This window comes from Pteropus medius, unplaced genomic scaffold, assembly GCF_902729225.1.
Source record: "Pteropus medius unplaced genomic scaffold, Ma_sr-lr_union100, whole genome shotgun sequence".
In the NCBI taxonomy this organism is placed as follows: Eukaryota; Metazoa; Chordata; class Mammalia; order Chiroptera; family Pteropodidae; genus Pteropus; species Pteropus medius.
In genome coordinates, this window is record NW_024353909.1 from 4,122,764 (window position 1) to 4,138,162 (window position 15,399).

The following is a 15,399-nucleotide window of genomic DNA, read 5'->3' on the forward strand; positions in this document are numbered from 1 at the left end:
GAAAAAAAGCAGGTTATAAAATAACATATAGCATATGTTCTCATTTTACATTGACAGTATTTAAATATGATTAAGTATGGAAGGATTGGCACCAAAATACTAACAATAGTTATCTTTGGGTGGTGGAATTATGAGAGCATTTCTACTTTTTCTATAATATTCTTAAAATAATCATGTATTAGCAAATGGAGATATATCTGTTTTTAAAACGGAAACAAAACCAGTCAGTACTTTAAAGCCTTCTGCTCTCTGTTGACCCTGCATCCATTGTGGATGTGTAATAAGAGGTACTGTTTAGTGGATTCTATTACCTTTATGTGAAAGAAACTGCAAAGGTACGACTCCTAGACTCAGGTCCCTTAATACTCTAGCTCTTCCTAAATCTAGGGACGATCAATGTGAACAACGTCCCTTGGATCCCATGGCAACCCATTTTATGAGGAGCATCAATCTGTGGTCACTCTTCTCCCATGTAGAGAAATTATGTTTCTTTGTAAGAAACTTAAGGATACAGTTAGGACTGGGTTAAAATTTTTTAATTTTTTTTTTTCTGCTAAAATGTCAGCCTAAATTGCAAGCTGTTTCCTAAAGGTAAGAAATGAACAGCATTTCTGTTTCCTAAAAATAAACTAGATCTTCAGCGTTGGTTAAATTGCAGTCCCCTCAGCCCAGTGTAGAGGGTTGGTGCAATAATCTTGAGTATTTACATTGATAACATGTTGTGGATAATTTGGGGTAATAAAGCATCATTTGGGTATTAAAATTCGAATTGTTTTTATAGGCAGAGAGATCCGTCTGCCCCTCCGAATCAAAGGGGAAGGAATGGGACCAAAGATTCACTTCAACTTTGAATTGCTGGATATCGGAAAAGTTTTTATTGGATCTGTACATTGTTATGAGGTAAGTACTAAGATTATTCATTGAGACTCAGGCAGCGCTTGGCTTTTTTTGTTTTCTTTTGTGTTTGTTTTTGCTGATAGAAAATTTGTACAATCACATCCACTTGCTATTACTCATACTTATTCAGACCCCAAAGTGATCTGACTCTCTCCTCTCTCCTAGCCTTGTTGAGTGGGGCAACTTTTTCCATCCTCTTCAGCCCCCTCTAACTTTACTAAAAGCACCAAAGCCGTAATTTAATTGGTTTTATCCTTATCATTTTGTAGATCGTAAAGGAGAATTTCATAAATACATCTCCCCATCTGTTTAATGCTTGTTCTCTGACAACATAAACCCTATATCAGAGGATAGAGAACCTTTTACAATTTCCAGAATGTCCTAAGGAGGATAGCTGTTTTCATACCTCAGAATTTTCTTTAAATGTGCTAGTCCCTAATCCATGATTTAAAAACCAATCATTGTGTTTTCTGGAAAAGACCTCCCTACCTTGTCTTTCCAATTAAATAGAAAATGATCCTTTTACAAGATGTACTCATGGGTTCGTAGGATCTAAGTTACTTCAGTACCACCTCATCACTAAATTTGTATCTAGGACACTTTTTTTAATTAATAATTATTGGGATGATATTCATAAAAATCAAGTAAGTTTCAAGGGTACAATTCAACAGTATGTCATATATATATTGCATTGTGTGTTCAGCACCCAAAGTTAGATTTCCTTTCACAGAACACTTTTTTACACTATCAAACTATAACCATTGAAACATTATTTTAGATTCCTGAATTGTAAATGTTTACATTTCTATAGAGGTAATAATAAAAGTTATTTAATGAGTGACAAATAGGTGTCAACTTCTATGCTTGGTTATGTGTGCACGTCTGTGTATTTTGTGTATAGTTTCTAATCCTTAAAAAACCGTGAAAGGTAGGTTTTACTGTACCTGTTTTATAAAGAAGAAATGTAGGGCAAATAGTGGTTAATTCGATCTACAACATCACCCTTCATGTGTGTTGAGCACACATGTGTTAGTTCATTTAGCCCTCACAAAACCCCAGGGAGTAGGTACAGTGACTATACCCATTTTATAGCTGAGGAGACTGAGGCAGCTGAGGTTTAGAGAAGTTTTACTAGTTAAGGTAATTAATGCTAGAATCTGTAACAAACAAATAAAAATATATATTTTCTCAAACATGATAAAAGCCTATATTGTAACTTATATGCAGTCCCAAACGAGGTTGTTGATCAGCAGATAGCTCCCCTTCAGCAGAAAACAAAGAACTTGGGCTTCTTCCATGTCATGGGTTTGCCACCCCTAACACGCGACATGCAAGATTGCAGTCTCATCTGTATCACACTGGCAGAAGGAGAAAGAGCATGGAGGTTTTCATAGGAGGCAGCACTGGAGGTGGCTCATAGCACTTTTGTTCGCATCCCGTTAGCTGTCCATAAGTGCAAGGATATCTGGGAAATGGCAGCACAGGAGGAAGAGGATATGGGTTCAGTGAATGGCAACCTGGCTCCACATTTGTTAAGTTACTTGGCAAGGACGCACAGCTTGTAAATGCTACTGGGTTACTAGGGTCTATATCCTGTGGGAAGAGAAGGCCCTTTGCTGGCTTTGCAATGCCTCAGTCTCTCACCATGGGCAAATCTAGCCTACCACCAACTCAGCTCTCAGCCCAGCCTAACCTGGCATGGGAAGTAAAAACCCGGTTGCTACTGAGAGCTTTCTACAGTATCATTTGTCTCAGTATTCACCATGGCCTAAATGGGATGGTGTAAAAGGTAAACAGATGTTAATGTCATGATGAGATGGAATCATGATAAGAGCACAATTTAAATGAAGAAATCAGTCACATGACTGTCATACAATGAAAAGTGGCACAGCTGCTCTATTGCATTGCCCTGAATTGCATTTTGGAAAAAAAAAAAAAAGTTATTTAGGGAGGAAAATTAAAAGGTACAATAGTTCTTACTAAATCGATATTCTGTCTGTAATTTATCCAATGTGAATTTCTCACACATCTTACAGACACCACATTAGAAAAGGATCTTTAGTTTCGATGCAAAATGGATAGGGTTTCCTTGAATATAATAATTTCTTAAAGATTTAATGGTAGTGTACTTTAGGCCAGCACTTCTCACCCTCCCAAATCTGAACAGTAAAGCAAACCACAGGCAGCTAAATAAGTGTTAAATGAGGTGCTGCATCAGACCGGCCAGTTTTGAGAGCTGTGCGGTGGCAGAGAAGGGCATGGTAAGGTGCTCCTTGTGGGAATATTTTGCACTCTCTGCATATTTAATGCTGATGCCTCATTGCATCTCTTTCAATTTATTACATCACCTCCTTGAGACAAATTTGAATAATTACCTATTGGCCTTAGTCATTGCTGAGCTTAGCAGATTCATAAAAATAAAACAAAACAAAAAAAACAACAACACAGAACCCCAAGAGTATACACTCTTCCCCAGCGTAATTAGAAGGAAAACAAATGAGAGGGGGACATTCTCTTATACATTTTCTTCTCTCCAAGGACTTTGACTACATGGGTAGGGGTATTACCAGTAATCAAAAAGTCTTAGAATTGTGTCCCAAACAATTTGGTGGATTCTGTATACATGAGTAGGTGTTGCTTTGGCTGGGGGAGGCGGGGCAGGAGGAGGGGTTGGAGGTGGAGAATGACATACATATTCTTGAAAATGGAGGGGCTGGCACATTATAGAAAATCTGAGTAAAAAATTTGAGTAAAATAAAAAGATAATCCACACATCTTCTCAGAGAGAAGAATAAGGATCCTTCAATTTACTGTGAACACCTCTGAGTTGCCTTTGAGTTACCACGAGTGCATGTCAGTTGCTTCTTAAATACAGATAAATTTTAAACCCGTTCTCTCAGCACTGGGGCTGTATATAGCAATCACTGTCATTTAAGCACTATTTGCCAGATACTATTCTAAAAGTTACATAAGTTAATAAATTTCATTTTCCCAAGTCTAAATAGTAATACATACATTTTATAGATGGGGAAACAGTGGCAGAGAAACTAAGCAGGTTTTCCAAGGTCACACAATAAGTCAGTGGCAAAGCTCTGATATGAATCCAGGCATTTGGTTTCTGAGTCCCTGGTCATAATCACTCTTCTACATGGTCTCTTTCAAAGGAATAAAGGGTGAAGCATGAGCCTTACGACCATGGAGCTTAAAACAGAGACAGGGAGATAGGAAATACATGTAAAAAAGTAAAATATCAAGTAGCAACTAGTTATGTATCTATTTTGGTGCATTGTCTATCTTCTCTTGGCAGAAGTGGTGGTTTTCCTCTGCAAGAGCCCCTGACTCTGTCCAACATATGCTCTTGATTCCTTCTCTGCTTCTCCAGAGGCAGCCTGAGCTAGTGGGCCTCTCATATCCACCAGATCCCATTCCCGTGGTTAGCTAGCCCCCTTCTTTTATTACAACAAACATCTAGGCCAGGCAATGAGTCTGCGTTATCTCATTGAATGTAAATGTACTAGTTCTCCTCTACCGTACCGTCCCGCAGCTTTGCCACCCCTGTTCTCACTCTTCACCACTAACCTTCTCAAAACACAATCTAGAATAGTTAACCACCGTTTCCTCTGCATGCACTGACTCCCTAAACATTTGTACTCTGGATTCTGCAATCACATTCCATTGGAATTAAACTCTTCTTCAAGGGCAAGAATAACCTCTAATTAAAAATAAAAGATCTGTAACATTTTCTCATTCGACCACATTCAACACTTTCTGGAAATTCTCCTCCCTGGGCTTCAGGAATAGAACTGTGTGGCTATGATACAGGTTCATGGACAGGAATTGTGAGAGGTGGCAGCAGGAGTGGGAGACTGAGCCAGCCGTGGAGGTCTCAGAATGCCAGGCATGAGCTTTTTACACACACCTAGCATGCAATCAAATGTGGCCAATGACGTGGCTCCAGAACGCTAGTATATAGCAACAAAACTTTTCTATAGCAAAACAGTTGCTTGTATAAGCATCCCTGAACAGTTATCCATGCAATAGAGTTTGCGATGAAAGTATTCCAATAGGATGAAATCTAATACCACAACAAAGAGAATACTTGCAATCTGGAATCCACAGTGATGTTGCATTTACATTCTTCAAGCTACGTTATAAACATAGGCTTAGGTAGTTCTCGCTCCTCTATTCTGACTTGCTTTTATTTTTCAGTATGCCACTTAATCTCAGCCTTCTTATGCATTTGAGAGAAATACCTTCCCTTCCCTTGGTTACTTTACAGAGAATATCAAAAAAATAGTATTTAAAGGCTTTTCAGTAGATGTGATTATTATCAGTCTTTATAGCATAAGTATAATTCATATGACTAACTCCACTTTAAAGAGGAGACAAAAACACAAAAATTCTTTCTGGCTTGGGACTCCTATCTTCAAACATTCAAGAGAGAAGACTGTTCATTTCTGCCCTGGAGTTTTTCTTTGGTTCTAATCCCTGCCTCTGTCTCTGTGTTGGTATTAAATGATACAGCCACATGCTTATATGAAAATAAATCGGAGACCCATTGTCTGCCTCTTCATTTTTGCCTTTTTATCAATACAGGCAATACTATCCAACAAAGGCAGCATTGACGCCCTCTTCAACATGATCCCTCCCACTTCGGCCATGGGGGCCTGCTTTGTTTTCAGCCCCAAAGAAGGCATCATTGAACCAAGCGGCGTCCAGGCCGTCCAGATTTCCTTTAGTTCTGTCATCCTGGGGAACTTCGAAGAAGAGTTCCTGGTCAATGTCAATGGGTCACCTGAGCCTGTGAAACTGACCATTAGGTAAGATACATCTATAACTAATGTGGAAACTAACTGAAGTTTTTACCTACTGCTTTCTTAAACTTCATAACTAGATCATTTCTTGGATAACCATAACTACCTTTGTTTATATGAACACATCGACATAATGGGGTGTTTTAAATTTCCACCAGTGTTTCCCTACTAAACATGTGTAACTTATTATCATAACAAGGATACAGATGCTTTTGGGGATCTAGTTTTTCTGTAAGCTATAACCTTATAAAACAAGGACTTAATTATTAAATTAGTTTTTAGTTACTCTCTCTGTTTTCAGATGTTTAGGGGGAAATAAGTTACTAACACCTATATAAAATCATATCCTTAACTATTATCATAATTTCACTAAACCTTCATCTTTCGTTTTTATTTTAAGGAAGTTCTTTAAATGCCTTTACCTATATCGCATGCTCAGGTATTGTAAGAATCTCCTTATAGAGTTAGTTAGCCACGGCAAGACACTTGCTGCTTTTGTGCTAACAGTCTTTTGATGGTTTCTCCAGCTGCTTATAATAGTCAAAAGTCATTAATAGCAGAGTTTGTCCTTGGGTTTTAAAAAGAAGTTCTCTGTGATCAATCCATTGAGAAAATCTAGAACTTCTGATTCCTGGTGCTTAGAAAGATCATATCTTCAGAACACATTGCAAATTCTCTTTGGATTCCCACAGCAACAGGTTGTTCATTACCATGGCAGTCCCGCAAGGGCTCTATCTGCAGCCGAGGTCTCCTGCAAGATCTGGAAATAACATAGAAAAGAGACAGACGAGTATGGCCTGAAGGGTCCTAGAAAAACTTATGACATACCTGCTGGAAATTCAGAATCTCAAGATCAGCTCAAAGATCATTTCTTCCCATTTCTTCCACCTAAGTATCCCTGTTATGGGACGAATTACATCCTCCCAAAATTCATATGTTGAAGTCCTAATACCCAGTGCCTCAGAATGTGACTGCATTGGGGATAGGATTATTAAAGAAGCAATTAAGGTCATATGGGTAGACCCTAATCCAATATGACCGATGTCCTGACAAGAAGAGGACATTACAACAAATGTGAAGACAGAGAGAAGATGGCCATCTACAGGCCAGAGAGAGGGAGTCTCTCAGAAGATACCAATCCTGTCAACACATCGATCTTGGACTGCCAGCCTACAAAACTGTGAGGAAATGAATTCTGTTGTTTAAGCCACTGCATCTGTGGTCTTTGTTACAGCAGTCCTAAAAAACTAATCAACCCCTAACAAGCACGGAGAATGAGTAGGCATATGCCTCCGTAGTTCTATGGCACAGCTAAGACAGCCTGCTACCGTCATAAATCCTTTTTTTTTTTTTAAGTCTCAAGACTTATCGGAAACTTTCACAAGGCATTTGCATTCTCTTGCATAATACATCGGTGTTTGTGATAATAGAAAAAAAATCGGAGTTGCTGTCCAGATATTTGAATAACAAATTTACAATTCTGGAAAATTCACTACGATTATCCTGGTCCATGGAGGTTATGCAGGCCTCCATACAAAACTGGGGAAGATAAAACCTTAAAACTGTGCTCTTATAAACATTTAAGATAAAAAGAATGATGGCCTTATCTGTAGGTAAGAAAGTATCGGATGTTAAAGGACCACAATTTTACTTTTTATGTAGAGAAAGAAAAAGCGAAATGCTGGTCAAGACAGGCTAACTGTCCTTCAAGCTGAATAAGAAAGCCCATCCCAATTTCATCTGGCCATTCCCCATTTTAAGTTCAGCCTAATAATACTGTAACTAACTATCAACATACATACATTGCTACTCTATTTAGGAATAAATGTGTGTCTTGGGGTATTTATTTAATAAGCTCTCTCAGGAACCTACTCACAAGTGAACTTGGATTAGTTAATATTCCAGGTGCTCTATGGAGGTTAAATCTCTCGTTTCATCCTCTGAACGTTACCAATCGCTCAAGCTCCCATGCTCCTTTCTTATTTGGGATGTTTATTTCTGGTTTCTTTCAAACCATAAACAATAGTTTTGAAAACTTGGTAACTATCTGGTGTCGAATAAATGAGACGAATAAATGTCTCATGACGAAGGGTGAAATACATGTATAATATATATATTCTCAGCTCCACCTGTTAATACTGACTTATGACTTTGCTAGAAACACCTTTTGGGCCTTGTGGCCCAAAATATCTCTATAAAGTTAATGTTGTGGATCCTGGAATTTTGTTTCTTATTCTTTTATTGTCAGGTATTCCTCTCTCCTCAATTTTCTCAATACTACGTAATTTTGGTTAGTATGCTTTGAAAGAGCAGAATAATTATCAAAATTTGCCATTTCTATTTATCCCTCAAACTATATGACACAATATTTTAAGTGGTCGGATAAACAACACTGTAGAATTAATGTGATTTTAAAATTACTCACAAGCAGTTTTCTTCCCTCCTGTTTTTATATGTGTAATTTAATAACGTTTTAACATTAGCATAGATATATCTTATATTCAAAATTTTTCACTTCGTATATCATAATAATTCAGTCACTCTCTTAGTCTTTAAAATTATAATTTTAACAGACCACTGTATTGATGGAGGTCACAGTCCTGGCACAGACTGTCCTACTAGTCAGAATCCCTGTTAGAATGGATGTTACGGGATCGAACCCCAGGTGGTAGTTACCCACAATGCCTTTCATTACATGTGCCTTTGAACAAATGTGATTTAACTCTGGTTTCTACTTCTGCTGTGATGAAACGACTGTTTTGTGCAAATTTGTAATCTTCCTTACTTTCTTTAGCCTTTTGTGCATTTCAGACACTTTTCATGTTTGTTACTTTGCCCTGACCCCAACTTCTTTTACAAATCATGTAGGTATCTAACCTGTAGGCTTGTTTGACTTCACTCTCAGCTGGGTTCTAATTCCTTGCCGAGTACCAGCCACCCCTTTTGAAACCACTTTGGGTTATTAGCACGAAATAGGATAGATGATCTTGAGAAAGGCTTTTAGAATTCAAACTGGCTGCTTTGAGTCTTTGCTGTCTTTGCTCCTCCCAGGCTTCTGGCAGCCTCTCACCAGTTATGGTCAGATCTGGAGCAGCCAGAAGTAAAAGTGACTAATGCATTCATCCCGGTGTGGCACACCTACATCACCAATATCTGGAGTGAATAAGATTTATGCTTAGTGTGTTTTCTGATATCTGCACATCTATAACATTTAAATGCTTGGCACAGCTAGAAGTGTAGATCTCTGTATTACAGGCACACCTCATTTTATTGCTCTTGCAGATGTTGCATTTTTTTTTTTTTTTTTACAAATTGAAGGTGAGACCCTCTATCAGCAAAAAGATTATGACCTACTTGATTGTGATACTTGCTTTATTGCAGTGCTCTGGAACCGAACCTGCAATATCTCTGAAGTATAACTGTATTTATTTTAAACTAAAGCATCACTCCAAGATCATGAGGTCTTGCTCTGGGAGAGAAATGGACCAATATTTAGAATAAAGTGTCTTTAAAAGTCACCTATTCCAGTCCTTCCTTTTATACCCGAGGAAAAGAAATTAAAGCCTGTGGAGGTCAAGTAACTGGCCAAGGTCATAGCTACTTGGTGGTAGGAACTGGCTTAAGACAGTTTTATGAAAGTGGAATACTAGTATCATTGGTAATCTCTGATGTTTATTATATGATTAGGCCTATAATTTTTTGTTGTTGTTGCCCGAGTTAATAACTTTTCGTGGTATGTGTGTCATCCACACTAACATTTTGTGTCCTTAGTTTGGTGATGTGTCTTTCCTGCCTCATCACTGGTAGGGATGTGGTGGGGAGCTAACCACAATATCTTATGAGTGATTTGAGAGCTGAAAAAGAATTTTAAGAACCACTGTGATAGACCATCATCTCTTACTTTTTTTAAGTCCCAGAGTCTATAATTGATTTAATGCCTAATTATGGTGTTCAGTGCTTACCTTTTCCCCGTCTCCCCAGTTCTTGATGGTTACCCCACACTCACTGGATTCTCCCCCCACTCCCCTGCTTGTACTTCTGCTTCCAGAGGCTGTGTCATTGGCCCCACTTTCCACTTTAATGTTCCAGCTCTGCACTTCGGTGATGTTTCCTTTGGTGAGTATTTTTCCATTTTAACTTAGAAACTGGGAAGAATTGCTTTCCTCTCTACATGGGAGGAAAAAGGGTTTACAAAGAATATTTCTTACCATTTTTATGAGTAACAGCCAATAGGTTCTGCAATTGTTCTGCAGCAGTGGCACTTCGGTGCCATTTTGTAGTTTCTATGTGAAATTTAGTATTGCGTCCTGGGCGCTAATAGCTATCAGGCCATGGCTGTGCCCCGTCTGGCAGCAGCGGAACAGCAGAAAGCCTTATGCTTCACTCCACAGACTTCACTCCAGAGTCTGACTGTTATGAACATGCTATTTATATGCAGATTCTGATTTGCCAGTCTGGCCACACAGCAACCTTCTCGGAGAGATGCTCTCAAGTTTAAAGTGACCTCAGTGGTGGTTTGATTCAGGCGTGTTATTGCTCCAAATTGAAGACTCTTCTATATTTTGATGTTGTCTTCTTACTCAGTTATTTCTTTCAGTCATTTTCTTCCATCTAAGTTTCCTCAATAATAAAAATGATAACAGCAGTAGCAGCGAAAGTTCCCATTTATTGGTTCTTTCTATATATTCTAATCATTGCTAAGTCACTTATGTGCAATATAACATTTAAACCTTCTAGAATCTTATAGGAAGGCACTATTTAAGATCCCCATCTTAGAGACGGAAGTACTGAGCATTGAACAGTTATATAACGTCCTAAAGTCACACAGCAATGGCAGAATTAATATTTCAATTGAGATCCATTTAAATCATGTATTATCAACACAAGTGATGTTGCCCCCTAAGAGGGGAAAATTGGTTCTTGGAAGTTGGAAAAAAAAAACAGGTATGGCAGTGACTTGTGGCCCTCCAAAATTCAACCTTACCCAATAACCTTATTGCTTAGTATCTAATTTTTCTCATTAGGGAGATATTAAATTGAATTTAAATTATATTAATTAAATATAGTTTATCTGACTTAAAATTAATTTATGAGAATAGTTCTTTTTAGGAGGTGGTGGTAATAACAACAACAACAACAACAACAGCAACAACTTCCTAGTCTAAATCCATTTTCCACAATCTTTTTCATTTTACTCTGTTGCCTCTCATTTTGATTTTCAGTTTTTTTGCTTCATTTCAAGTAGGCCCATCTACTTGGGGAAAAATAGTTCTTTAGAAAAAGCTGATTAATAATGCCTTTATCAGTTGCTTTACCGTCTGGGGAGTATAATAGTTTTATTTATTCAGAACATATTTATTTATACAATGCCCCCCTCATCTACATCGTATTAGGTAAGGTACATCCTGTAGGAAAATCTATGTAAATGAAGGTGAATGTCTATGTTACTATAGAATATGCAAATGGCTAGAGAGATTTTTACAAATTCATAGAATATGTTTGAGTGATAGACTCTTTTGAAGGAAAATAAAAGTGACATACAACTTGACAATCATCTGGTGGCCAGCTGAGAGGCATACTCTCTCAAGGGTAACTGTGACAGATGCACAATAAGAAATGAATTAGTATACCCAGACCTACATAGTCATCCTCCAGACAGTTCAAACTGAGTCCGCATAGAGGTCTGGGCAACTGATGCGTGACAGCATATTTCACAGACATCTAAATATGAAGTCCAACACAAGGACGTTTGGAAGATGTGCCCTATGTCATATTGCCATGGAGGGAGACAACAGAGTACAAATAGATACCTCAGATCAGTTACTCTAAGAAATGTCACACTGAGTCGTTGTCCACAATTTGCTCTATTGCTCAGCTCTGCACTGTTAATGTGAATGCTGTACTAATGATAAGCTAACAGCTGTTTCTCATGGTTGATTCAACTAGAAGTTTTGGTAACTAGCTAAAGTGAAAATTAGAAATAAGCTTCTTTTTCTTTTCCTGAGGAATATCTTATTGAACCATTTGATGATATAGCAGCTCAACAGGAGGCTGGAACACACTACAGAGCTATGACCCACGATTCCCCAAATCTGAGATATGAAAACTTATTATCTCTCCTAAGTTCACCTTCAAAACCTAAGTTGCCTTTTCTTTTAGTTTGGATATGGATTTCTTAATCTTCTCTAGTGCAGCAGGAAATGTTAACAAAAACATGTTTTTTTGGCTTGCCAGCAGGAAATCTAGGGCTATTTGGTTTTCAAAGCCACTTGGGTCAGTTAATTCAAGCTACTTTACTGTACTTCTGGTTTTTGTACCATAACAGCCAAAGTTAGAGATAATTTCAAGATAGTATTTCAAAATTATTTTATGATACTGTTTTCAAATCCCAAAGTTGGAACTAGAGTCCTCATGACTTCAATACAAAGTGTCATTATTCTTCCAATTAGATTGACCTCCCATCACAAAGAGACATGGTCCATTGGAAGTTATTTATTTGAAACTTTCTAATTATTACACCACATGTACAAGTAGATGTTTGATGAGGCAGATAAAAGTAAGCATGTTATTGGCTCAGGAATTAAAGGCCAATAGGAGTACATGTAGTTCCAGATGCAAACGAGAAGTTAACTCTGATAGGAGCAACTCAGAAACTAGAGGGATTATTTTAGTCGTTTCAGGATGACAGACATATTGTGTGGAGTTATGATTTTCAGAGACTACTGTAGGGCTTAGGAGTATATTAAGCTAACTAAAGTTGGTAATATTGTTCCCATGTTGGCACTAAGGCCTATTCCTGAAGAGGTAACTGTTATAGGTTAGTTTTGGAGACGTGGCATTTATTTGCTTAAAAATGAAGATTTAGATTTTTGCATCAGACTCTGTGAGGTTTGATGATGTTAGAATATTATAAATATTATAAAGTAGGTGAGAGGTAATAGTCCTGCCGATTGATATCTAAATTGTTAAAAGTGCAGCAATAAAGATTTTGATGGTAGGATTGGATAGTGTATGACATATTTAATAAATAATTATGCTGACTGAAGCTACAATAGCGTAAGAGTCAGATTATAGAATTTGGGTGGCAGTTGTCCCTGGAGGAACATTGAGACTTTGATAAATCATCAGGTCGGTCAAAAAATAAAACGGACCAAGTAACAGCCGATGTGCCAGGTGACAGACCAAAAGGGGCAGGGTGAGTATGTGTGAACTCGCTATTTCTGGGTTGCACAAAAATCCGTTGAATGAAAATAAGGAGTCTGGAAGGCTCCAGGCACTCAGTGGACTTGACCATTGGATAATTTGGACTGAGAAAGTTAGGGTTTGAGAGCAAAATTGTTGGGATACCATAGCATTTTAAAAAAGCATGATAGTTGTCTCTTCCATAGCCCAGGCGTGAACTGGCAGCATTTTACTCAAGGAGAAGTATTTAAATAACTTTAAGTGAGTGTAAAGTAGGGAGCTAAGGGCAAAGCTTAATTGTAATGATTGTAAAAAAAAAAATCTTAGAAAGGTTGGCAGAAGAGATCATAGTAGGCATGAGCAAAGCCTACACCCAAGCAAGTTATTGTTAACAGTAAGGGAGACAATGGGGGATATCAGAGTTCTATAACCTTAAGAGAGTAAATAGAAAATAATATGGCAAGGTGATAAAGAACAAAAGTATACAAAGGAAAGTATGCGAATCAGTAATGTCAGGCATCTTGCAAAATCTCGTTCCATCAGTCTTGGGCAGAATTTTTCTTAGGAGCTTAGAATAGCTGTCCATTTCTGAAGGTCATTATTTCTGGAAGTTTTATTAGCAAACTTTCACTTAAGTTCTCCACTAAAGATAGTTTTCTACATGTCTTTAGCCAATAATTCCGTTTATTTGGGTATCTTTTTACCCAAGGTCTACTTCATAGTTAACTGCAGGGTCGTTGAAGCCTATAAAGAAGACTATTGGTATATTTTTCAGAGTATTCATTGTCGAGGTTGAAAGAAGAGAGAGCTTTTAGGGAAGCTCTGAGGGTGGGTTTTTAGGGAAGGCTTCTGGAACTTACAGATGAGTTGGTTCCTGACAATATTTAGTTATGTCTACATGAAGCAAGCTTTATTCAGATTGATCAAAGACTCATAATCATATGAATGTTCTAGTTATTATTTCCTAAAGCGAATAGTCTGTAAGTTCTAGAGGAAGTTAACCTGATCCGATGGACATTGGAACTGAAGGTAAAACTCTTCACCAAGGAACTTCAGGAGCCTCAGAGCTTGGCAGTTTAGGATTGATAATACTATTTTTATGCTCTACATTTCCCAAGGATTGTAGATTGTAGCATTTTTGATCAAATGGTTAACAAACTATAAGATTCTTTATAAGTCTTCTGTGTAAGGCTACTATTAGTGGGGAAGGTTATAGCATACAATTTCTTAAGTCACATTTATGGAAGCAGCCTTTCTGTGTAGGGAGGCCGATATCTATCTAAAGAATTTATAGACAACTACAAAAACATATCCTTAAGTATGCAATTTGGACACAGCCCATTTTTATTTGGAAGGTTCTTCTGGAGTATGATTTAGACCCATTTAGACCCATGTCCCACTGCCCAGTTTTCCTGGAATATAAGGATATAAGGCAAAAACTAGACATAGCTCCAGCTATAGAGGAGAAATTTTCCCATCTACTCTTGTTCAGAGATTATCTTACTTTTTCTATGATGAGACTTGTGGTATAAGATTTTTGTCAAAGGCCATCTTGGACTTTGGGTCATGTCATGGGTGGTGTGCCAAAGACCACTGAAGTGGCTGGAGGATTCTGATTTTAGGAAATGTTTGTTTTCTAAGTCAGGGGCTGAATTTTTGATCTCCCATATTCTGATTTATTTCTATAGATGACTACAAAAGTACCACCTGTTTTGCCTAATGATCTGCTGACACATCTCCCTTTGCTATGTGGAGATTTTTATTTTACTAGAAAAATTAGGAACCTATTGTCTAAAATATCTCACGTATCTCCAAAAGTCTATGAATTGTAATTTCACTTGGTCTTGGTTATTGCTGAAACAATTTAATTCTCTTCTTAAGTAGGGTCTATTCTTTAGAAGAGGTGTTTTAAATAATGTCTCACCATTTTTTAGAATTGAAAATTTTCCTTTGCAGTCTTATTTATCTTTTGCTCCTAGTTTCTTTAAGTCTTCTTAGGGGTTTTCTAGGTCAGGTGAAAATACACATATTGAATGAGAATCAAATCTTTTGAGAATACTGTTTTTTACAATATTGTTTAATCTATTTCCCATTTGCCCCGAAATTACTTGCTGGTGGTGCTTGCAGCTGCTGCCTTTACCCCGAGATAACTCGTGTATCACAGTCCTAACTTTACCCCCAAAGTTTGCCACGAAGTATCTCGCTTTTATTATTATTTTCATGTCACTCCAGTGTATTGATAATCTTTGGAAATAAATGATATCATTCTGTTTATAGCATTCTGGTTTTAGTAGTGGTATGGTCATTTACAAAATATAGTAATTCTCGTTCACTGAAAATGTCAAATCTTAGATGTTCTGCTTTATGTTGTTCTGTGCTTTAAAATTTACCACACACACACAAAAAATTATTAAATACTGATCATCATATACGTTTCTGTTACATTAGGATTAGAGACAAGTTCTATTCAGAAATAACTCCAAGAACAGTTTTTATATTTTATTTC

At 37.4% G+C, this 15,399-nt stretch overlaps 1 protein-coding gene across 18 annotated transcripts in view; it reads left to right on the forward strand.

Moving 5' to 3' along the window:
- The window catches only part of HYDIN (HYDIN axonemal central pair apparatus protein), a 335,404-nt gene that overhangs the window by 134,297 nt on the left and 185,708 nt on the right, over nt 1-15,399 (forward strand). For all 18 annotated transcript variants that reach the window (XR_005650472.1, XM_039852028.1, XM_039852026.1 and 15 more), the window contains 3 exons: nt 782-900; nt 5,494-5,717; nt 9,760-9,827. Coding sequence is in view for 17 of the 18 variants with exons in the window: in XM_039852028.1 (XP_039707962.1) it covers nt 782-900; nt 5,494-5,717; nt 9,760-9,827 (411 nt within the window). In the remaining variant the exon portion in view is untranslated. The remainder of the gene's footprint in view (nt 1-781; nt 901-5,493; nt 5,718-9,759; nt 9,828-15,399) is intronic.